General features: G+C 47.3%; 1 protein-coding gene across 1 annotated transcript; it reads left to right on the forward strand.

Moving 5' to 3' along the window:
• Positions 1–1,699: 1,699 nt before the first annotated feature.
• On the forward strand, positions 1,700–23,343 carry MAB21L4 (mab-21 like 4). The gene is given in 6 exon segments (XM_030575776.1): positions 1,700–2,169; positions 8,775–8,778; positions 15,669–15,871; positions 20,785–20,938; positions 23,177–23,201; positions 23,204–23,343. Coding segments are annotated over 6 exon segments (996 nt in total).
• Positions 23,344–24,831: the final 1,488 nt, after the last annotated feature.

Below are 24,831 nucleotides of genomic sequence, written 5' to 3' on the forward strand. Positions count from 1 at the left end.
TCATCTTAACTCTGACACCTGCTGCCATTCCAGGGAGGGGCAGAGCCATAACAAGGGGCAGGGAGGAAATGGGGGGGGGTCTCACATGGTCTGTGGGTAGAACCTCAGATTGCCATCATCTGACACTAATGCTTCCTGAATGGTGCATAAGGAAATGGATGGGCACAGAGTCCAAGTGATCAGTGGGCCGTCTGCCTGTGGGCCATGAGGAGACATGTGACTTAGTCAAATGGACAGAAAACATCCTAAGCAAACCTCTGTGTGTACTGAACCCCTGCTCCTTCTCCCCAGTGACAGAGGGCTGTTCTGCAACTGAACTCACACGGAAATTCTTCATTGCCTCTTTGTGTTTCATGTAAATACTGCTAACAACGCACTGCAATGGACACTGAGTCAGCTCCCCACCTGATGTAAATCAGCATTTCTCCATTGAAGCCAGACCCCCAGCTGGGTATAAATCAGTATTTTTCCACTGAAATCAATGGAGTGATGTCTCTTTACACCAGCTGAGGATCTGGCTGGCCATTTCCTGTTTGCTGAGCAGGATAGCTATGTGCTATGCCTCAGACTTATCAGCCTGGCTAGGTCTCTTGCCAGATACATCTGGTTGTTAAGTAGCCACTGTCAGGGTTCCCTCCCCACTCTGAACTCTAGGGTACAGATGTGGGGACCCGCATGAAAGACCCGCTAAGCTTATCTCTACCAGTTTAGGTTAAAAACTTCCCTAAGACACAAATTCTTCCTTGTCTTTGGAACGTTATTGCTGCCACTACCAAGTGAGTTAGACAAAGATTCAGGAAAAGGGCCACTTGGAGTTCCTGTTTCCCCAAAATATCCCCCCAAGCCCCTTCACCCCCTTTCCTGGGGAGGCTTGAGAATAATATACCAACCAAATAGGTTAACAAGGTGGGCATGGTTCAGCCTTTGGGTTTTTAGGACACTAAAACCCAATCAGGTTCTTAAAAGCAGAACTTTATTATCAAGAAAAAGTAAAAGAAGCACCTCTGTAAAATCAGGATGGAAGGTAATTTTCAGGGTAATCAGATTCAAAACACAGAGGATTCCACTCTAGGCAAAACTTTAAAGTTACAAAAAAAACCCCACCCGAAAAAAACACGAATAAACCGCCCCTCTTAGCCTAGGGAAAATTCACAAGCTAAAACAAAAGATAATCTAATACATTTCCTTACTATTACTTATAATTTGTAATTTTAGATGCTTAGTTCAGGTATGGCTTTAGGAGATGTATTTTCCCTGCCCTAGTTCCTCGCTGACCCAGAGAAAACACACAAATAGATCTCAAAACAAAAACCTTCCCCCACAGATTTGAAAGTATCTTCTCCCCTTATTTGTCCTTTTGGTCAGGTACCAACCAGGTTATTTGAGCTTCTGAACCCTTTACAGGTAAAGAAGGGATTTTATGCTACCCTTAGCTGTATGTTTATGACCGCCACCTTGGCAATGAATAGTTCAGAAGGATTTGGCACTCTTTCAGCTATGTAGGAGAAAAACACTGGGTTTATTAATGTCTTAGAATGTCTCTCCTCTGGCTGCTTCTCCCACAGGGCACCTGCTCCCAGCCCTCTCTTCCTTTCCCCTCCCTCCTGCATGCATACCTGGCTGTACTGGGGAGGGTGTGGCTTGCACCACCAAAGGAGCTCTGCAGACGGGAGGGTGTCTTTGCCCTGGCTTTGTAGCCATGGCTGTGAAGGTTTCTCATTGGCACAGCTATCAGTGAGTGATATTGTCCCGTGAAGGTCAGAGAATGGAGCATTTCCAGAAGGCAGAGAACATCCTGCTGACTGTGCTAGAGAAAATCACTGCCATGGACCCCAGATTTATAGCTGATTACTCAAGAAACCTGGAAGCTTTTGAATTTGCCGTCTGCACCTCAGAGGATGCAGTAACTGTGGGGGTTCCCCTGTGGATTGTGGCTGATGCCCTCCTGCTGCAGGAGTGCTCCAGTAAACAGGGGCAGTCAGAGACAGTCACCAATGGGAACCATCAGATGTCAGGCTGCTGCCACCTAGGAGTGCCCAAAGAAGGAACTGGCTGGGAGAATTGGACCAGAGAGGATGTGTTCAGTGTGATGGGCAGCGCTGAGTGCAGGGTGCACGTAGTGCCAGGCAAGATCCTCAGGCTAATTGTCGCTGCCATTGTCCACTGCAGGCACTAGTTCCTCATCAAGCCAGGTCTATATGCCAGCTGCATCCACGGGGCTGTGGGCCAGGGGCAGAGGGATCGCAGGGGGTTCTGTGATTTGACTAGAGGCCTGCTACCTCTCTGCTCCTGTCCCAGAAGGGGGAAGGGGACAGAGATGCAGATGGCAAGAGACAAAAAGGGAAATGAAGAGAGGCACAGAGAGAGGCTGAGAGGTGGGGGAAATGGGAAGAGAAAGAAGATGGAACAAATTGGAAAAGACACATCAGGTTATTCAGACCATGTTATATGGTGATATGACAAGAAAGGTCTTTGATAGGTTTCAGATCATTAACAAGTCAATAAACTATATAGAAGTGATTGTTGTTACCTCAAAATGAACATAAACTGAAAGGCTGGATTCTGAACTCCCACCTGCGCCAGGAAAGGGAGAAGCTATTCAGTCAGAACTGTAATCTATCGGTGAAGCACAAGCCAGAGCAATAACAGAGAAACTCAGTTCCCCTCTCATCCCAAGATGCACTGATTGGTCCACTGAGGACAGAGTGGCCCATTGATGGAGACATAAACAAGAGGTTGCTAACTTTGGATCCTAATGTCTGTCCAAACTTTGAATTAGTTAGTTCATACTCTGCAGAGTGGGAAAAACAAACAAACCAACCAAACCCCTAGGTTTCACCTAGAGAGGTACATTTCTTCAATTTGTGCAATGCTCCTGGCACAGGATATCTTCAGTGTTTCACTCTAGAGGTGGTTGCATTTCAGTGATAGGTGAGAAAGCCCCATGGAGTGGCTATAGTCTAGAGTGCTTTGGGATTCTTCAGGCGGAAAGGGCTAGATATGCCATTTGATTACAATTCACTACCACATTGAAATAAAGTTGCTGGGTGAAATGTTGACACCAGTAAAGTCAATGGGAGTTTTGTCGCTGACTTGAAAGGGGCCAGGGTTTCCCCACTGTAACTAAGGATGTCTTAATAAAAGGCTTCTCAATGATCAGATGACTGTTAAACTGTGGACACTGTCCTGGTCTCAGGTCTTGCTTTCTGAATTAAAAACATCACTGCTAGTGGTATGATAAAGAAGTGACTGTGCTGAAGTTAGTCATAGGCTAGTGAGGTATTGCTGACCTCTCTGTTCTGTGAAATAGAACTATGAGTGGGACCAGTTCAAAGTGGGCTTACTACAGGCTCAGCTAAGCAGTACACTTGTTCCAGGCTACCCCCATCCCTGGCAGGGCTTGGCTGAAAACAGGGTGATTACATAAGTTTGTCAGATCAACATCAATTCCAGTCTTTCCTTAAAAGGAGAATGACTCTCAGGCTACAGTTCACCTCTCTGTCTGATCCAGTGCTAACTTGAGCAACAAGTCCATCTTCTTGGGTATGACACATGCAATGTGAATGGCTGGTGGCAGCTAGCACCTGAGAGGTGGGAGTCAGTCTTGGTAGCATGTCAGCACATTGCTTTTTGAAATGCAAGCAGTAGAGAGGGAGAAGAAAATGTTTACAGTGGAGTTCACCAGCGATATAAGCTTCCCGCAGTGCATTTAGTGTGCAATGGTGACATGGGCCTGGTTTGGCTGTAACAACAACAGCAAAGTCACCAGGACGCAAATCCCTCTTTGCTGACCTCCACTGCCTCTTCCTTATAAGTATTTATTTTTCAAAGAAAACAACTCAGCATCGTTTTCTCATTATATCCATCACAGGCATCATTAGTCATCCTCCGCCGACTCCAGGGCTAGAACCTCTTCAGCATGTAGTCATGCCAGGGGGCTTAATTTGAACCTCACCACATGTGGCTTGTGCTAAGCATTAACCAAGTGCATTTCCCCAGCAGCCTCTCCTTGGCAGTTGAATCTGCTCTTCCCTGGGATTGCCCATCTGCATCATTTTCTTTGATCGTATCTTCGTCATGCAAGGAAAGAACTCAAGATAGTGGTTCCAGATGCTGAATCAGACTCTCAAGATTGCTGTTACCAGGTTTTAGGTTTCAGAGTAGCAACTGTGTTAGTCTCTATCTGCAAAAAGAACAGGAGCACTTGTGGCACCTTAGAGACTAACAAATTTATTTCAGCATGAGCTTTCGTGGGCTACAGCTCACTTCTTCGTGATGCATAGAATGGAACACACAGTCAGGAGATATTTATACATACAGATAACATGAAAAGGTGGAAGTACGCATACCAACTGGAAGAGGCCAATCAATTGAGATGAGCTATCATCAGCAGGAGAAAAAAAGTGATAATCGAGATGACCCATAGAAGGTGTGAGGAGAACTTAACATAGGGAAATAGATTCAGTTAGTGAATTGGGTCATTACGCTAATTTAATCTATTTCCCTATGTTCTCCTCACACCTTCTATGGGTCATCTCAGTTATCACTTCGAAGGTTTTTTTTCTTCTGCTAATCATAGCTCATCTCAGTTGATTGGCCTCTTCCTGTTGGTAGGCATACTTCCACCTTTTCATGTTCTCTGTATGTATAAATATCTTCTGTCAGTGTGTTCCATTCTATGCATCTGAAGAAGTGAGCTGTAGCCCACGAAAGCTTATGCTGAAATAAATTTGTTAGTCTCTAAGGTGCCACAAGTGCTCCTGCTCTTTTTACCAGGTTTTAGGTAATCTTGGATGACCTGTGAAATAGTAATGCAGTTGTGTCTGTGTGCAGGGAGTTTTTAATTTCATTCTGGTGTAGAGTGATGGGATTCTTATTGCTGGAGGTGATGTTGTGCAGTAACACAGGGGAGGTAATGCAATCCTGTCTCAGGGCTGGAGGTTCCTACATAGCTGTGCTGCAAGAAAACAGTTGTTCCACTGTAGTTTTGCATCTGGTTTAAATAAAGAATCCCACTTCCTCCTCATGTTGTTGAAGGACAAACAAAATCTCTTGGGTCCTGCTAGGCCTTCAGAAAGGGAGGAGCTCACAGCAGCTAGGGAGAACTAGAGGCAGGAAGCCTGCAGGCAGAGTGGGCCTTGGGAGCACCTCCTGGGAAAGGCCAGGAGATTCACTTGGAAGCCACAGAGATGGAGTAAGCTCCTGTGGTGAACCTGGACTAAAGGGTAAGACCTCCTGGAGTCAGCCTGAGCAGGTCAGCTTGTGAGGAAGGAGCCAGGAACACACAGAGAATCTAAGGAGAGTTGGGCCTGCAGGGAGAAGGTACTGGGGAAATCACTTGATACAAGAGCCAGAAGGAACTATGCAGGGTCTGGGAAAAGGCAAAGAGTCTGCAGAGGGTGAGCCCAGGCAGGGACTGGAGAAAAGGCCTAGCGGCAGGCTGAGGCAGAAAGTGGTCCAGGAAAACATAGCTGCTTACTACCAGCACCCAGGAATGTACCCTAGAGAAGAGGGAGGGCCCAGGTTCCCCTATCAGCCACTAAGGAAGTGGCTATGAAAACCTACCTGATGCAAGGGGTAAGAACTGTTGGAAGCCCCGGGGAAAAGAAGTGTAAGGAGAACTGGGCCCAGAGTTGGGGCCAGGGTTGCCACCTGTCCAGGTTTTCCCAGGATTGCCCCTTTGTTGAGGTAGCAGGTACGGATGAAATGGTTCAGATGTCCCAGTTGATTGTACCTCAGAGGTGACAAGCCTGGCTGGGTCAGAGGACCTGGCATAAGGTCACTGGACAGTTATTCATGGAACTCTGTTACCCTCGAAGGGGTGGGATTGAATGTTTCCCGGTCAGAGGGCCAAGTCATATGATGAGGCAGACTGCTGCAAGACCGAAGCTGCTGTTGGCAGGGGTGTTAGAGGAGGAGGGACTGCTATCTTGTGCCCAGTCACAAGGGGTTGCCAGCCAGTGAGTCACTTTTCTACACACACCCAAACAACCATTTGTCTGTCCAACCATCTGACTCACCAAACACCCACCTATCTGTCAAGCTAAGCATCCTTCTCCGTGTTTCCATCAACACACATTTCTGTCAGGTGCCAGCTCATGCTAAGATCCCCTTCGCTCAGTCAAACACTGACAAATACCGAGCTGGAATCAGTCTGGCTCACCTGGGAGTTAGTATGGTTAAAAAACAGGGGCTACAATGCTAAGAATGTGTTTAGTTTTTAGACTTTATGGAATGCTGGTGAGCTGCTGTGTACATTAATCTTACTTATCACATCTGTATCCCATAGTGTGAGGTTATATTTGATCAGCTGTATCGTGAGCCTCTGTGACTGTGTAAATCACCAGACAGGAGAGCAACATTAATTAGTGTGAAGGGTTGATCCCAACAGAAGGTGTTACACCCTTCCCAAAAGGAAGGTCCATCAATACCAAATAGACTATTGTGGGATGTTGCAACTGGAATTTCCGTATGTACCACCAAGAAGAGGACAAAAGACTTTCTTTGTTATTGTGCATCCTCCCCATGAAGATGACTCTTCCCATTAGCTGAGCTTTGCAATGGAAAGTATGTGGGAAGAAGAGAATAAAACCCCTATCCAGAAGGGACTGATTATTTCTATGTTGCTTGGACTGTGAGGGGCAAGATATTTTTAGGGATAAGCAAGAGATCCCCAGCTGCTTAGCCTGGATTAGCCCTAAAGGACGTACAGAGCTTGCTGGTTAAAGAAGCTTCTACTACCTTTTGAAATGTAAGATTGTAACTAATTTGTGTGTCTTTTGTTTACCCGCTTTAACCTTGTAAATAACTTTCTTGTTTCCTTTTCATATTACTAAATCTTTATGTAGTTTATTATAGGCTAGGCTATAAGTATTGTCTCTGGTGTGAGATATAAGGTTCAATTGACCTGGGGTAAGTGACTGGTCCTTTGGGACTGGGAGTACTCTGAATATTGTTGTGATTCTTGGTGTAAGAGACCAGGTATCACAAATGTACGCTCACTTGGGTGGCTAAACAGATCAGCATGCCCAGGGGAACTGTCTGTTGCTCCACGTTAAGTATTGTAGTGCCTGGGAAGTTCACAATTGATAATTCGTTGGTGAAATCTAAGCTTAGAACTCACCACCAATTTGGGGTTTGTGCCCTGGTTCCTAACAGTTTGCGCAGAGGTTGGTACTCATGCTCTTGAGTCATGCAGGCAGCATGACAGCTACGTCCATCTCCCGACTGTACTCTTTATCACTCTGATTGCTCCTGCCTCTCTGATCCCATCACCAGCATTACGTCCTAGTTCTTATGCCCAGTCACAGCCTGTCAAGGTTTTTCCCCCCACTTTGAACTTTAGGGTACAAATGTAGGGATCTGCATGGACATTTCTAAGCCTAATTACTAGCTTAGATCTGGTATACACTGCCACCACCCAGAATTCCAGTGTCTGGGGCACTCTCTGTTCCCCCAAAACTTTTCCCTCTCTGGGCAGCCTTGAGAGGCTTCACCAGTTCCATGGTGAACACAGATCCAAACCCCTTGGATCTTAAAACAAGGAGAAATTAACCATCCCCCCTCCTTTCCCCCCACCAGTCCCTGGTGAGTCCAGATCCAATCCTCTTGGATCTTAAAACAAGGAAAAATCAATCAGGTTCTTAAAAAGAAAGCTTTTAATTAAAGAAGAAAGGTAAAAATAATCTCTGTAAAATCAGGGTGGAAAATACTTTACAGGGTAATCAAATTTGTATAGCCCAGAGGAACCCCCTCTAGCCTTAGGTTCAAAGTTACAGCAAGCAGAGGTAAAATCCTTTCAGCAAAAAGAAACATTTACAAGTGGAGAAAACAAACATAAGACTAACACGCCTTGCCTGGCTAATTACTTACAAGTCTGAAACATGAGAGACTGATTCAGAAAGATTTGGAGAGCCTGGATTGATGTCCCGTCCCTCTCAGTCCCGAGAGCGAACAACAACAACACGAAGAGCACAAACAAAAGACTTTCCTCCACTAAGATTTGAAAGTATCTTGTCCCTCTATTGGTCCTCTGGTCAGGTGTCAGCCAGGTTTACTGAGCTTCTTAACCCTTTACAGGTAAAAGAAACATTAACCCTTAACTATCTGTTTATGACACGCCCCCCCAAATCTCAGACAGTGTGGAACCATTCTGGCGGTGATTTCTTCCTAGAACTTAGAATAAACAGATTAATAAAACACATGCACCTTTAGATATATTACTAATTATGTAAAACTACAAGATTTTTCACATTTCAAGGACAATTTTTAACCAGTTGATTCTGGGAAATTTTCACAGGAGAGTGCATCAGCTACTTTGTTAGAAGCTCCTGAAATGTGTCGAATTTCGACATCAAAATCTTGGGGAACCAAACTCCATCGAAGAAGTTTTTTGTTATTTCCCTTGGCAGTATGAAGCCACTTTAGCGCAGCATGGTCAGTTTGTAGTTGGAAACGCCGTCCCCAAACGTATGGGCGTAGCTTTTCCAGGGCATACACAATGGCGTAGGATTCTTTTTCACTGATTGACCAGTGGCTTTCCTTCTCAGACAGTTTATTGCTGAGAAACACGACAGGATGAAATTCGTGATCCGGTCCTTCCTGCATTAAAACTGCTCCTACACCACGCTCAGACGCATCTGTGGTTACTGGGAATGGTTTGTCAAAGTCTGGGGCCCTTAGCACAGGGTCAGACATGAGTGTTGCCTTAAGCTGGTTAAAGGCCTTCTGACACTCATCGGTCCACTTAACTGCGTTTGGCTGTGTCTTTCTAGTCAGGTCTGTTAGTGGGGCAGCGATTTGGCTGTAGTGTGGTACAAATCACCTGTAATATCCGGCCAAGCCTAAGAAGGATTGGACCTGTTTCTTTCACTTTGGGACAGGCCACTTTTGGATAGCATCCACCTTGGCCTGTAGGGGAGTTATCGTTCCTTGACCCACCTGGTGTCCAAGGTAAGTCACTCTGTTTTGGCCTATTTAACACTTTTTAGCCTTAACAGTTAGTCCTCCTGCCTGATGCGCTCGAAGACTTTTTTCCAAGTGTTCCAGGTGTTCTGCCCATGAATCAGAAAAAATGGCCACATCATCAAGGTAGGCAACTGCATATTCTCCCAATCCTGCTAGGAGACCATCTACAAGTCTTTGGAAGGTGGCGGGTGCATTTCGCAGCCCGAAAGGAAGGACATTAAATTCATACACCCCTGCATGGGTGATGAAGGCTGACCTTTCTTTGGCGGGTTCATCTAGCGGTACTTGCCAGTACCCCTTGGTTAAGTCTAAGGTAGAGATGAACTGGGCACATCCCAATTACTCCAATAGCTCATCGGTGCGTGGCATTGGATAGTTGTTGGGACGAGTTACAGCATTTAGCTTACAGTAGTCCACGCAAAAGCGTATTTCCCCATCTGGTTTGGGAACTAGAACCGCGGGAGATGCCCATGCACTGATAGAGGGGCGGATTATACCCATCTGTAGCATGCTTTGGATCTCCCGTTCTATAGCAGCTTGGGCATGAGGAGACACCCTTTAGGGTGGGGTTCTAATTGGGTGAGCATTACCTGTGTCAATGGAGTGGTATGCCCATTCGGTCCGTCCTGGGGTGGCTGAGAACATTGGGGCAAAGCTAGTGCACAGCTCCTTGATCCGTTGCCGCTGCAGATGTTCCAGGGTTGTGGAGAGGTTCACCTCTTCCACGCCACCGTCACTTTTTCCTTCGTAGTAGACACCTTCAGGCCACTCAGCGTCATCGCCTCCCTGGGCTGTAAGCTGGCAAACCTTTAATTCTCTGGAATAAAAGGGCTTAAGAGAATTAACATGGTACACTTTAGGCTTTAAGGTTGAGGTGGGGAATGCTATGAGATAGTTAACAGCTCCTAGGTGCTCTTGGACCGTGAATGGCCCTTCCCATGATGCTTTCATTTTATGGGCCTGTTGCACCTTCAAGACCATAACCTGGTCCCCTACTTTGAAGGAACGCTCTCTTGTATATTTATCATATCAGGCCTTTCGCTCTTCTTGAGCATCCTTTAGGTTTTCTTTAGCAAGGGCTAAAGAGTGTTGGAGGGTGCTTTGTAGGTTTCTTACAAAGTCTAGAATGTTAGTTCCTGGAGAAGGCGTAAACCCCTCCCATTGCTGCTTTACCAACTGTAATGGCCCCTTAACCTCGTGGCCATACACAAGTTCGAATGGTGAAAACCCTAAACTGGGATGTGGTACAGCCCTGTAGGCAAAAAGCAACTGCTGCAACACTAGATCCCAATCATTGGAGTGCTCATTTATGAATTTACGTATCATAGCCCCCAAAGTTCCATTAAACCTCTCCACTAGGCCATTGGTTTGATGGTGGTAAGTGGTGGCAACCAAGTGATTCACCCCATGAGCTTCCCACAGATTTTTCATGGTGCCTGCCAGGAAATTAGTTCCTGAATCTGTAAGGATGTCGGTGGGCCAACCTACCCTGGCAAAAATGTTGGCTAAGGCCTGGCACACAGTTTTAGCCCTGGTGTTGCTTAGAGCTACTGCTTCCGGCCATCGGGTAGCAAAATCCATGAAAGTCAGTATGTACTGCTTTCCTCTGGGGGTCTTTTTTGGGAAAGGATCCAGAATATCCACAGCTACTCTATGAAATGGGACCTTGTAAGCTGGTGGTGTCGGGGCTTGTCCCTCTCAGGCGCAGCGGGGAGCCAGGGCGCCTCCTTACACACACAGCAGTCTGGTAGGCCTAACCCCTCAGCAAGCGTTGAGGGAATAAAGGGTCTGCAAACAAGGCAGAGTCCTCGCCCTCCAGCCGGGGTTAGGTAAGCACCAACTCCATAAGCCCCAAGCCCTGGGGCAGGGTGGGGCGGTAAGCAGTTCAAGCTCAGACTCTCAGGCAGGGGCTGAGCAAACACAGTATATCAGCCCAGGCCCTTGGGCACGGCGAGGCAGTAGCAATTCAGGCTCAGACTCTCAGGCAGGGGCTGAGCAGACACAGTATATCAGCCCAGGCCCTTGGGCACGTCGGGGCAGTAGCAATTCAGGCTCAGGCCTTCAGCAGGCTGAGCAAACACAGTAACCCAGAAGTCTACACAGAAGGCCTCCTCAGGCCAGGGAGAGGGGGAGTCTGCCACCCTTGGGGGGGTGGCAGGGGGAACGCAGGCCCTCCCACTCCACTGTGTTCCAGCCCGGGGCCCTAGCAGCGGCAAAGGCACGCTGCTGTCAGTGGGGATCCTGGCCGCAACACACTGACATGGGTTCAGGCTCTTCAGGAGCCAAACCAGGGTCGGCTACCCCCGGGCCACTTCCAACCTCCCCATCTCTGGGTACCTGTCTCTCGCCAGCATCGTCTGGGGGGTCCCAGACCATGGACTCCTCCGGGTACCGGTCATAGGGAAGCTCAGGCCGCTCCTCGGGGTACCGGGCACAAGGCAGGTCAGGCCGACGTTCCTCCGGGTACCGGGTATGAGGCAAGTCTGGCCAGCGCTCTTCTGGGTAGTGAGCGCGGGGCAGGTCAGGCCAGCGCTCCTCCAGATACCGAGGGCGAGGCAGGTCAGGCCAGCGCTCCTCTGGGTAGTGAGCACAGGGTAGGCTGGGCCCGGCAGGAGCTCGGGCACCAGCGTCTGCCCTCTCCAGCAGCCAGCCGCCAACTGAGCGCTTGGGCTGGGCTTTCATACTTCCTGTCCCTCCCCTTGACTTCCGGGGGGCGGGGACAGGCGGCAGTGGCTCCACCCACTGAGGCACCTGCTCTGGCTCGTCCCTCTCAGGCGTGGCGGGGAGCCAGGGCACCTCCTTACACACCTCAATTATGTGGAGTGGCTGGAGAGGGGATTTGACCTGGTCTTGGGTCTTTCTCATTCTTTGGCACACCTCACAAGACTCGACATAATTAGCAACGTCCTTGCCCATTCCCTCCCAGTGGAAGGACTTCCCCAACCTGTCTTTGGCTCTGTTCACCCCAGCATGGCCACTGGGATGATCATGGCCTAAGCTTAAGGGCTTTACCTGGTACTTAGTTGGAACTGCCAACTGTCTTTGAGGACGCCAGTCTTCCTGGTGTCCACCTGAAAGAGTCTCCTTGTATAAAAGTCCTTGTTCTACAACAAACCGGGATCGGTTAGAAGAGCTGAGAGGCGGTGGGGTGCTCCGTGCTGCTGCCCAAGCTTTCTGAAGGCTGCCATCTGCTTCCTGCTCAGCCTGGAACTGTTCCCTTGAGGCTAGAGACACCAGTTCCTCCTTAGACTGTGGACTTGGGCTTGGTCCCTCTGGAAGCGATGTAGGTGACGGGGTTGTTTTCGTTGATTGTGAACTTCTGTCCGCTGGTGCACTAGGTGATATTTCAGGCTCTGGCTGAGCCTCTTGGGTAGGGTTGGCTGCTGTTTCTGCCAGTTCAGGTCCGCTGGTGCCCTCTGGTGTTGGAGTGGTAGATGGGTTTGCAAGTGCTGGCATCAGTGCTGGCAACGATTCTGGTGCTGGTTGCTTTTCCAGTTCCAGTTCTGGGACTGGATGCACTATGGCTGTTGCAGTCATTGGCGGGGGATCCGGTTCCACCTCCTCTGTCTGGGTCTCTGGTAACACAGACGGGGCCCTGGTGGACGGCTCAGGAACAGGGATGGGTGTGGAAGCTTGCTTGGCCTGGCTGCGGGTGACCATTCCCACCCTCTTGGCCAGCTTCACATGGTTGGCCAAGTCTTCCCCCAGTAGCATGGGGATGGGATAATTGTCATAGACTGCAAAAGTCCACATTCCTGACCAGCCCTTGTACTGGACAGGCAATTCAGCTGTAGGCAAGTTTACAGATTTTGACATGAATGGGTGAATTGTCACTTGGGCCTCTGGGTTGATGAATTTGGGGTTCACTAAGGATTGGTGCATAGCTGACACTTGTGCCCCCGTGTCTCTCCACGCGATAACCTTCTTTCCACCCACTCTCCAAGGGTATTTGAGAGGCATCTGGACCTGGGGATCTTTGGTGTGATGGTGCTGTAATGAACTGTACTCAGTTGGGGTTCTTGGGGCAGTTGGCCTTTATATGTCCCAATTCATTACATTTAAAACATTGCACAAATGGCTGGTCACTGGGCCGAGGTGGGTTGCTGGAGACTGGTGAGGTGGGACAACAGGGTGTCAGGGGCTTTCCTTGGGTTGTAGGTGGGGTCTTGGGTTGCCCCTCGGTGATGGGGTTTATTTTCGGTTTGCCCCCTCTGATATTCGCTCCCCTTGCTAGTAGTTTTTTTCTTTTCTGCCACTTCTACCCATCTGGCTCCAATCTCCCCTGCCTCGGTTACAGTTTTGGGTTTCCCATCTAGGATGTACCTTTCTATTTCCTCAGGAACACCCTCTAAGCACTGCTCCATTTGCATTAGGAAGGACAGCTCTTCCAGAGATTTAGCATTTGCTCCTGATATCCAGGCATCCCAATTCTTTCCAATGTGGTAGGCGTGTCGGGTAAATGACACATCTGGGTTCCACCTTAGGGCTCTGAACCACCGGCGGGCATGCTCAGGTGTTAGCCCCATTCTGATTCTGGCCTTGGTTTGAAAAAGATTATAATCGTTCATGTTTTCCTTAGGCATTTCTGCCGCCACCTCTGCTAAGGGTCCACTGAGCTGTGGCCTCAGCTCTATCCTGTACTGGTCTGTAGGGATGTTGTACCCAAGGCAGGCCCTTTCAAAATTTTCTCAGAAGGCCTGCCTTGTAGGTGGGGAATTTTCTGGGATGGGAAACAGTACCTGGAGAAGGGTTGTTAGGGTTGGCTGGTACATCTGGCTTAGCCTTTGCGAATTCCAGAGCCTGCTGGTGGGCCTCCCTCTGGATCTTCATCTCTTTTTGTTTTATCTCCATCTCTTTTTCTTTCATCTCCATAGCTCTCCAGTGGTCAGCCTCTTTGGCTTTCTCTTCTGCGTCCAGCCTAGCCAGTTCTAGTTTGTTAACTGTTTCACTGGTACTCATTTTCCTGCTTTCTTGTGCTGGCCATACCCTGCTGCAGCTCACTGACTGGGATGCACTCAGCTCAGGGCTGCTTGGTTAACAGAGATTTTCTAACTAGCTATACCCGAGAGGTAGAAAGAAAGAAAACAATTCTGCTTGTAAATTCCTTTTGCTGTCTGCTTGCTCACAGCTTGAAGCCTCCTCTTAACAAAGACCCTTGTTAAAAAACTTAACACCTCTGCCTTCAGGCTGCTTTCTAAGTAGCTAGAAAGGAGAGAAAAAAAATCCTACTGGCTTTTGGTTCCTAAAAATCCCACACCGCTGCTCACCACGTCAAGGTTTTTTCCCCCACTTTGAACTTTAGGGTACAAATGTGGGGACCTGCATGGACACTTCTAAGCCTAATTACTAGCTTAGATCTGGTATACACTGCCACCACCCAGAATTCCAGTGTCTGGGGCACTCTCTGTTCCCCCAAAACTTTTCCCTCTCTGGGCAGCCTTGAGAGACTTCACCAATTCCATGGTGAACACAGATCCAAACCCCTTGGATCTTAAAACAAGGAGAAATTAACCATCCCCCCTACTTTCCCACCATCAATCCCTGGTGAGTCCAGATCCAATCCTCTTGGATCTTAAAACAAGGAAAAATCAATCAGGTTCTTAAAAAGAAAGCTTTTAATTAAAGAAGAAAGGTAAAAATCATCTCTGTAAAATCAGGATGGAAAATACTTTGCAGGGTAATCAAATTTGTATAGCCCAGAGGAACCCCCTCTAGCCTTAGGTTCAAAGTTACAGCAAGCAGAGGTAAAATCCTCTCAGCAAAAAGAAACATTTACAAGTGGAGAAAACAAACATAAGACTAACACGCCTTGCCTGGCTAATTACTTACAAGTTTGAAACATGAGAGACTGATTCAGAAAGATTTGGAGAGCCTGGATTGATGTCCCGTCCCTCTCAGTCCCGAGAGCGAACAACAACAACATGAAGAGCACAAACAAAAGACTTTCCTGCACCAAGATTTGAAAGTATCTTGTCCCCCTATTGGTCCTCTGGTCAGGTGTCAGCCAGGTTTACTGAGCTTCTTAACCCTTTACAGGTAAAAGAGACATTAACCCTTAACTATCTGTTTATGACACAGCCCATTGTTCAGAAAGGGGAGCATTCAAACCCGGCCTCTTGGTCTTCCAAATGGGGGGACAGATACAGAAAGGGAGTGTCTGGAGCAAAACCACCTCAGTGCTACAAGCCCTGTCCCCTGTCTCCTGCTCTGCACCAGTGATAAGTATCTTAAGAAATGTTGACTTGCTTATTAGTTTTGGGTCCTTTTAATTAACAAACCAAGCAGCCGCTGTATGATGTCTGGAGGGGGAAGAATGAACTCACAGGTATCCAAGCAGAGATGCCAGGTTCTTCATTTCAAACCTTTTTTTAAATTTCATCCATTGATCTCATTCCAGCAGCAGCCATTGCCATGGTATGTTGCCCTTGCACATAGATGCTGGAACAAGAGGAATTCTCATTCTCTCCCAGACGGTCTTCCCTGGTATGCAGTGGAGACTGGATGATTGAATGTTAGGCATCCATCCAGGAAAGGCGGTTTTATTTTAAAGAACAGGCTAAGAGCTACCAGTCTGAGGGTCTTGCTCAGCTGAACTGGGACTTGTCTCCAAGACAGGCAAGGCTTAAAGACAGGGGGAGAGAGATGAGGATGGGGAGATCTCTGACTATTGTTTTCTAAAAGCAACTTCTGCCCTTGCCCAGCCTAAAGGAAGAAGGTCAGCAGCTGTCCTGCTGGTGTCCAGTGGCTGGAAAATGATCAGGTTCAACATTATCCCTGTGGTGCAGAGAAAGCAGGGTGCTCTGAAACTCCACAGCAGATGCAGAGAAGGAGGTTTTCCAGAAGGCAACCTGCAAAAAGTAACACAGTGGGCTGACTTCATCCCCAGCAGCTACAATCACTGGAGGTAAACACCAAGCTATGCTCCTGCCATCCGCACCCATTCCTGAAACCTTACTTAGAGAGAGACAGAGGGTTTGTCTGCCATATAGACTCTTAGTGGGGATGCAGTCTTAAGCAATGGAGTATAGTTCTGTAGAATTTAAAAGAGCTAGTGAAAAATGGAGAAACAACAAGGAGTACTTGTGGCACCTTAGAAACGAACAAATTTATTTGGGCATAAGCTTCCGTGGGCTAAAACCCACTTCATCAGATGCATGGAGTGGAAAATACAGTCGGAAGATATATCTACACAGTACATGAAAAGATGGGAGTTGCATTATCAAGCGCGGGCGGGAAGGGGTCAGTTCTAATGAGACAATTCAATTAAAGTGGGCTATTATCAACAGGAGGAAAAAACACTTTTGTAGTGGTAATCAGGGTGGTCCATTTCAAACAGTTGATAAGAAGATGCGAGTAACAGTAGACGGAAATTAGCATGGGGAAATTAGTTTTTAGTTTTTGTAGTGATCCATCCACTCCCAGTCTTATACAGGTCTAATTTGATGGTGTCCAGTTTGCAAACTAATTGTGGTTCCGCAGTTTCTTGTTGGAGTCTGTTTTTGAAGTTTTTTTGTTGAAGAATTGCCACTTTTAAGTCTGTTATTGAGTGTCCATGGAGGCTGAAGTGTTCTTCTACTGGTTTTTGAATGTTATAATTCTTCACATCTGATTTGTGTCTATTTATTCTTTGGGTAGAGACTGTCCAGTTTGGCTAATGTACATAGTAAAGGGACATTGCTGGCACATGATGGCATATATCAAATTGGTAAATGTGCAGATGAACGAGTCCCTTATGGTGTGGCTGATGTAGTTAGGTCCTATGATAGTGTCCCTTGAATAGATATGTGGACAGAGTTGGCAATGGGGTTTGTTGCAGGGATAGGTTCCTGGATTAGTGCTTCTGTTGTGTGGTGTGTAGTTGTTGGTGAGTATTTGCTTCAGGTTGGAGGTCTGTCTGTCAACCTCCTTCCTACTGTATATTCCACTCCATGCATCTGATGAAGTTGGTTTTAGCCCACGAAAGCTTATCCCCAAATACATTTTTTAGTCTCTAAGGTACCACAGGTACTAGTTGTTTAAGCTGATACAGACTAACACAGCTACCACTCTGAAGAATGGAGGGAACGTCTTGATTCTGTAAATTTTGATGAATTTGTTTGCTGTTTTTCATCCAAATTTGAAGTTTCAGTGAAAATTTTCATCAAAATTTGAAAATGTTATGTTCAAAATTTGATAAATTTCAATCAGCTCTAAATAAAATTCAGCCTTTCACTAGGAAGAAAAGTCATAATAAAATGAGGACTCTGCAATGGAGTTCAGTACCAGTGTAACACATTGTGAACCACAAGATCTATTGCTGAGTTCAGCTGCCATGCCTTGCTGGCCACTCCTGGGTTCTTCTATGGAGTTGTCATGATCACTACTAGCTTCACCCTGGAGCACAGGGCAGATTCTGTTGCCTCAGTGGGCTGGATCCACCAGCTTTTTCTGCCTGGGAAAGTTCTGTCTGATAAGAATTCTAGAAGAGCATTGGCTGCACAGATGGTGCTCATTTAAAACAGAACCGAGCACTATTTTTAAATCTGTGTTGCTATGTTCCTAATCTAGGGACGTACAAGGTGCGACTGTCCCGTGTGAAAGAGAAATCGAACCAGTTCCGTTCCTGGAGAGGCAGGGCTAAATCTGGTGTGTCTGTTACAGATCTATTATTAATACATCACTGGATAAAGGCAAGGGACCAAATCTCTAGCCCTGCTGAACAAAGGTGCCTTGTTCCCCTAGGACCTCTTCCCACACCAGCCCGCCAGGACCTATGAGTGGTGCAGAAGAGGAGGAGGATGAAAGGTCTTCAGGCTTGCTCCATTGCCAGGGACCATAAGCTGCTCTCTGCACCTCCTGGCGCCCTTCACCTCCTGCATGCCATAGAGCTTGGGCAGATGTTTTGGGAGACACAGCAGCCAGAAGGGGTTTGTACATTAAAACAATAAATACATTGAACGTCTCCAGGGGGGATCCTCTCCTGGTGGCCATTGTCAGCTCCCCAGCTGGGAGCACTGTTACTGAGCTGTTAGTGAGGGTCTCTCTTTGGGCTACTCATCCTGCTTTGTCTCCCCTGTTGCCAACCACAGGAACCCACCTCTCAGACAGGGATATTGGAGATCCACCACCAGCCCAGTCTTAGTCAAGTGCCCTTTTGGGACGTGAGGTTTCAGATGCCACAGAGGGGTAGGCAAGAAGTTTGGTGGCACAAAGCCACCGGACTGCCTCCCCTCTGAGAGGGTGAATTTGACGTTGCACTCTATATGCTTTCTGTAAATATGCTTATAAATGTGAATATGTTGTAACTGGAATATGCTTTATGAAAAAGGTCTCTTGTAAGGTATTATTACAAAGCTTACAATGTAGTGAGTGTATTCATTCTATTTGTTTGCATTTATTATTTCTATGTCTGGAGTTAGGAGAATAAGATATACACTTGTATTACTAATGTAAACATATTAAGTGGAAGCCATTAAGGGTGCTTCAGAATCAGTGAACTGTAAATGGCTCTGTTTACTTGCAAACCTTCCTGTGTATGTGTGGACCAGCCCAGGAAGAATGGAGGCTGGGGTTTCAGAGGACATGTGACCATGTCACATGATGCTGGAATCCATCTTAAATCTGGTACTTTTCCATTTAGAAGAAGGGGTTGGGACCCAGAGAGACAAAAGATTCCCACCTTGTGCCAAAGCTGTAAAAGGGAGTGGAGCAGGACAAAGGAGTGGCCAGTCATAAGAAAACCCCTAGTCAACACCTAAGATGTCTGCTGGAACTAGCAAGGACTGTATCAGGGGAAAGGATTGGGCCCAGACTAGGAAGGAGTCTAGTCTGTGATAGAAGCTTATTGGACCATCCCTGAGGGTGAGATTTTACCTGTCATCAGTTTCTTAATGTATTAGGCTTAGACTTGCGTGATCAGAGTAAGTGATTAGTACCTGCGGGAGCAAACAGCTGTGTTTATAGAGGGTGGACAATTTATGAATTTACCCTGCATAAGCTTTATACAGAGTAAAACGGATTTATTTGGGGTTTGGATCCCACTGGGAGCTGGGTATCTGGGTGCTGGAGGCAGGGAATCTGCTAAGCTGTTTTCAGTTAAGTTGACAGTTTTGGGGTCATGGACCAGACTAGGTCTGTGCTGCAGCAGGTTAGCATGTCTGGCTCAACAAGGCAGGGTTCTGGAGTCCCAAGCTGGCAGGGAAAACGGGCTCAGAGATAACTTCACCACATCAGATGACAGTCCCAAAGGGATCTCTGTGACTGAATCCGTCACAGTGGGATCATCCTCTGGCTAGAGTTTTGTCATGACCAGAATTTAATTTGAGCTGGGGCTTGCCAGGGCACAGCCCTGGCACCTCTTCTGTCAGTGGCCTTAGTAAGGCATGAAATTCTGTAGTTGCATGCAAGGCATGACCTTGCACGTACAGTGTGTGAGAGGTCATGCTGTGCAGCAGTTGCCGCTTTGTTTTGCTTGAGCTCCAGCACCTCTTTACAAATGAAGCACTGGGCAAGGCTGGGCCTCCCCGTTCTGAATGACTCTGCAGTGTGAGAAGAAACACAAAGAGCCGTGCTTTAAGCAGCAACTGGAGACCTCCCTGAACCAGTTAGAACTCATGTTTATTAAGCTTCCTATTGCAACGCATCCTGGTCCTCTCTGGTAAGTGTGGAGGACCAGGAACGCTATTGTCACTCCCCATTTCCCTTTATGATAAAAGATTAAAACTTAACTTTATAAACCAATGTGTGTACTCACACCACAACCCAAAATAAACTTAAATTCCTTAATACTATTTACACATGTATGTCCCCTTATCCATTCCATTTAAATAGCCCGAAATATTATTCTATAGATCACATCTTAGGGGGATTCCCATCAGCCTTCCAAATCTTGTTCTCACTTTGGCTGAGTTCCTGTGTGGCATTCCCTGTGGAAAGTGCTTAGTTCCTGACAGAGTACCTGCAAGTTTTAGAGCCTCTCTTTGTTGTGCTGGGGAATACTGAGAGTGAACCCAATTGCTCTGGAGAAGTCCTTTTGGAGTCTCCACTTGGGAGGATCTGAGAGTTCCTGCTGAGTTTTGAACAGTTCCAAAAGCGAGGAGCTGTTATCTACACTTTGTTCCCTGGGCTCAGTTCAGGCAGTGCTTTCCTTCTATGCTGAACATTGAAGTTTTATTCCTGCTGAATTTTTGTTTCAGCATTCAGTTTTCAAATTCCTTCAGGTCAGGCCACTTTGGTTTAAGTCTACATTGAACTTCTTCCGGCAGCAATTCCAGCATCAGCTAGCTCACTTCAGCAAATTAGAGATGAACAACTAAAGGATGAAATTGCCAGAAATTGACTCACCTCTGCCAAAGAGGGTGGGGTCAAAGAAGACAACTTCCAATTGGCCTACTACCCTGTGGAAGTAGAGCAAGAACTGACAGGAATTTGAAGGGGATTTCAATTTTCTCCAACAGCCCTTTTAGCAGGACCAAAGTGACGTTCACAGGGCTGATGGCCTGCTTCTGAAAGGACGGCACTTTTTTATGCACTTTTTTTATTTCAGAAAGATGCCCTCCAAAATCCATTTTAGGGACACCAAAGTATAAACAAGTGCATGGATGAGCACAACAATTCACATAGTGACCTGATCTGAGGAGGAACCTTAACAGAGGGTGCCATGGTGCTGTAGACTTCCTTGGTCTCCATTGCTCCCTGGCATCTTCTCCTTGCTTGGAAGGATCCAGGAGAAAGGGCAAACCTGCTCATATTAATGTCGATTCAATCCATACCAGCTCTAGAAAAGCCTTGAAAAGGCAATGAGCGGTTCAGCTGCAGCCTATACATTTCTCTTGCCAGGTACTCCACCAATCACCCTGTCATGAAACTACTCCATATTATGGGCATGCTGAAGGGCCACCATTTGGACAGCCTTCACCTACTGGACCAGGTCAACAGTGAGCACTGGAAAGAAGAGGATAGGAAAGAAGGGCTCACATTTAATCACTTGAAGGTATGTTTTCCTGAGAGACCAGCTAGGGACACTGTACTTGTGACTGTGAATAGCTCATATTCTAGTGTATGTTACCATATTCCGAGCTGAGTCACTTTGACTCTATGAGAACTGTGCACCTTACACATCTTTACTGAAAGAAACATTTTATTAACCTTGGCATATGAACCTAACAGGATGGGAATAACATAGCTAGGTGTGTATTTGTACCATTGTCTTATGTTGAACAGAATGCCAAGCCTGGTGAGGTGTATCAGAATACGTCACTCTCTTGTGCCCATGAGCCAGAGAGAGTACATAAGCCTTAATACTACTAAAGCTAATAGTGATTCTTGTTCCGCTCATGTGACAGGGTCCTGTGTTTCCAGCCCTGAAGATCTTGTGTTCTATTCCCTGTGCTCCATGTGTGATGGCTAGGGCTGCACATTTGTCATGGTCGGGAAACTGTCACAGAGAGTGTGATTTTCCTGTTCATCTGTGACTTTTCTCCATGTCTGTGACACACCCCACAACAGCTGTTCCTGCAGCTGCTCCCGGTGTTGCAACCTGGTGCATCTGGTTGCAGCGCTGTTGAGCTTTGGCCCACCTGACCCTCCATAATGATTGGGAGGGGGCCCAAACCTGAGCAGCACTGTGACCCCACACACCAGGTCACAACACCATGCCCAGCCACATGGAACACAGGAACCGCAGGAGCTGCCACTGCTGGGGGAGTGCAGGGTGGGCTCAGTGCTGGGGGAGTGCAGGGCAGACTCACTCTCCAGCCTCCATCCCCCCAGGGACTCTCCTCTATAGCAGGCCAAGATTAAGGTTACTGTACCAGGGCAGAGGGTGCTGCAGTGGTGGTCAGGGCCCTGTTGGTGGGGCAGTAAGGAGAGTTTGCTCTTTAAAAAAGTCAGGGAGCAGGCACTGGCAGTATAGCAACCCATACCTTTTACTACAGTCACTGTGACTGCTCCAGGATTTTTGATAAAAAATACTGTGACAAATGTTCAGCCCTAGTGATGCTTGATACATGGGGAATGGAACCAGGGACCTTCAGAACTAAGAGCACGAGATGAGCTAAACAGCCAAGGCTCTATAGATGGGGGTTACACATGTTGGGCTCAGCCAGCAACTGCAGTGTCAATTCTTTGTGGCTACTGATTTGGTACAAGAGAATCCTACTACAACTTGTGATGTTGCTTTTTCTACCAAGTCCCAACATGCCATTAGAAGGGTCATGCGTCATGCTTTGGGCAAACTTCATCTTTCAACACCTTAGGAAAGGGAAGATTGAGCTGCTGAATTTGTTTTTCACAGCCTGAGCATGCACCAGCTGCTAACATTGCAGCCTGATGCTGAGGATGTTGTGCTAGTGGCAGTACCATCTTTAATAATTTGGACACGCTCCATCTCACAGGACCGTAGCTAAGGTATTATGAGGCACCATGCTCTTGGATGTGCTTCCTTTCATGGTTGGGATTTGTTCTGTCCTCCAGAACTGCAGATGGTGTTGAGGAATTTGTCCTTCAGATTTGAACTCAGTTAATACACCACTCCACAGCAGTTTGGGGTGCCCAGTTTGGGCAGTGCTAACCTTTATGACTTGTGTATGCTTCATGTTATAGCATGATATTGGAAGGTACTAGCCATTGTGACCAGTGCTCTGTTTCTCAGTATCCCAGCATGGCAATAGGGCTATGCTATGCTAATTATAGACACAAGAGTGTTAGTAGAGGAGTAAACCTGCCAGTGATGGCTGGTATGGAATTGTGCCCTGGCCTTGCTGATAGTTTCAATGTGATGATGCCTCCATGTAAATTGCCACAGTTGAGCTGATTATTTTCAAGTTGCTGAATAATTTCAGTCAAGCTCTCATTAGACAAAAATTAAAATACTTATTAATTTGAAGGAAGTCTTCAGAATATGAACCGAGCGTCCCTGATGTACTGATGTCTGCTGGAGTCTGCAGCTCTGGAAGACAGAACTGCACCTGTCAAGTCAATGGGATGAAAACTAAAGTCTGTCCACATTTAAATGTCCTCATTAAGCATTTGGCTACCACAGTTACAAACATAAATAATGGGTGGAAGTTTCAACATTGCCGAGGGATTTGGATGCCCAATTCCCATTAACGTTAGTGGTGCCTAAATCCCTTTGGCAGCTTTGAACATCCCAGCCATAGCTGTATAACCCCTGATAGTTTGCATATTCTGTATTCTCCCTCTCTGAATAAATCGTTTTGGTTTCCTCTAGATGGTGTTGCTGTGGGCCACTGAGCTGTTCCTTCCCCTGAGGATTGGGAGGACCTGGAAAGGTCAGTCTATCAGCTCCTGGTGATCCTGCTTTGTTGTTTAGCAACCAAAAATCTCCCCCACTTCCTGTATCCAGAAGAAAATCTTTTCCAAGGTGTGGCATTGTGAGTGTAATATAATATCTCATTGAAAGGTGACAGGGCCAGAAAGAGTTAATTAACTCACAGACTGACCTGATCCATGGCCCAACTTCAGATACTGATTAGGAAGATATGTAAATGAATAGAGTTTTGAAATGCAGCCCTGTATTGTTAGATGTAGAAGGGTAAATGTTTGCTCAGGTCTTGTGATATATGCAAGCCAGTCTTGTCTATTGCTATAGCTCTGATTCAAAGATCAAAAAAGGAGTACTAATATTTAGGAAGATACTTGAGTGCAGACCATTTGCAGGGGAGGCAGGGATCCAGCATGGGAGCTGAGAACCAACAGGGGGCTCTGAGAGCTGTAGTTCCTTGGCTAGCTCCCTGCCTATAGAACCAGCCCTGGAGCAGGGAAAGAACTACATTTCCCAGCATTCCCTTGACCACCACCAACTGGAAAGGAAGGAGGAGGCCCTCATGCAGCAGCCTGCTGTGAGTGGAGAGTTGCACTGTGAATGGTTGGGGTACCATATTTTAACATTCAAAAAACAGGACACTCCATGGGGAGGGAGGGTAGCCCCAGGCTGCAACCATCCACTCCCTCTGACTGCCCCCCACAGAAACCCCAATCCATCCAACCCCCCCTGATCACCCCCTCCTGGGACCCCTGCCCCTAACTGCTCCCCAGGACCCCACCCTCTATCTAAGTGCCATTGGTCCTTGTCCCCTGACTGCCCCCTCCCGGGACCCCTGCCCCTAACTGCCCCCCAGGACCCCACCTTCTATCTAAGCGCCATTGGTCCTTGTCCCCTGATTGCCCCCTCCTGGGACCCCTGCCCCTAAATGCCTCTTAGGACCCCACCCCCTATCTAAACCTTTCTTCTCCTTGTCCCCAACTGCCCCCTCCTGAGACTCTCCGCAACTTCCCCCCTAGGACCCCACCCCCTACCTGTCCTTTGACAAACCCCTGGGACTCCCATGCCTATCCAACTGCCTGTCCTCTGACTTCCCCCGAACCACTGACCCATCTAACCCCCCTTCTCCCTGTCCCTTGACTGCCCCCCCAGAACCCCCTACCCCTTCTCCACCCCCCCAGGACCCTTACCGTGCCACTGAGACCAGCATGTCTGGCCCCACGCAGCACCAGACACGCTGCTGCATACATGCTGCCGTGCTCCCCTGCGGAGCCACAGCCCCCGCCCCCCAGCACCTGCCTTCCAGATTTGAACACCTCAAAATTCAGGAGAACTCAAGCTCAGTTTGGGCAGCTCTTACTTCATTTATCCTAAATCAAATATACTGATCCACTGTAACTTGCTGTAGAAAAAGTAGGATAAAATTGAGCAAGAAATGCTTCCCAGTGGTTATTAGGACTGGAATTGCTATTTCAACAGCCATTGCCTTTTTCTTTTGTTTGTTTGTTTGAAAGGAGGACAGTGATATTGCATTGGCAAATTCCCCATAGAAACAAAGAGTGGAACAAAAGAATAATAAAGGCACCTCAACCTTTCCTCAT

Source organism: Gopherus evgoodei, chromosome 9, assembly GCF_007399415.2.
Source record: "Gopherus evgoodei ecotype Sinaloan lineage chromosome 9, rGopEvg1_v1.p, whole genome shotgun sequence".
Classification (NCBI taxonomy): domain Eukaryota; kingdom Metazoa; phylum Chordata; order Testudines; family Testudinidae; genus Gopherus; species Gopherus evgoodei.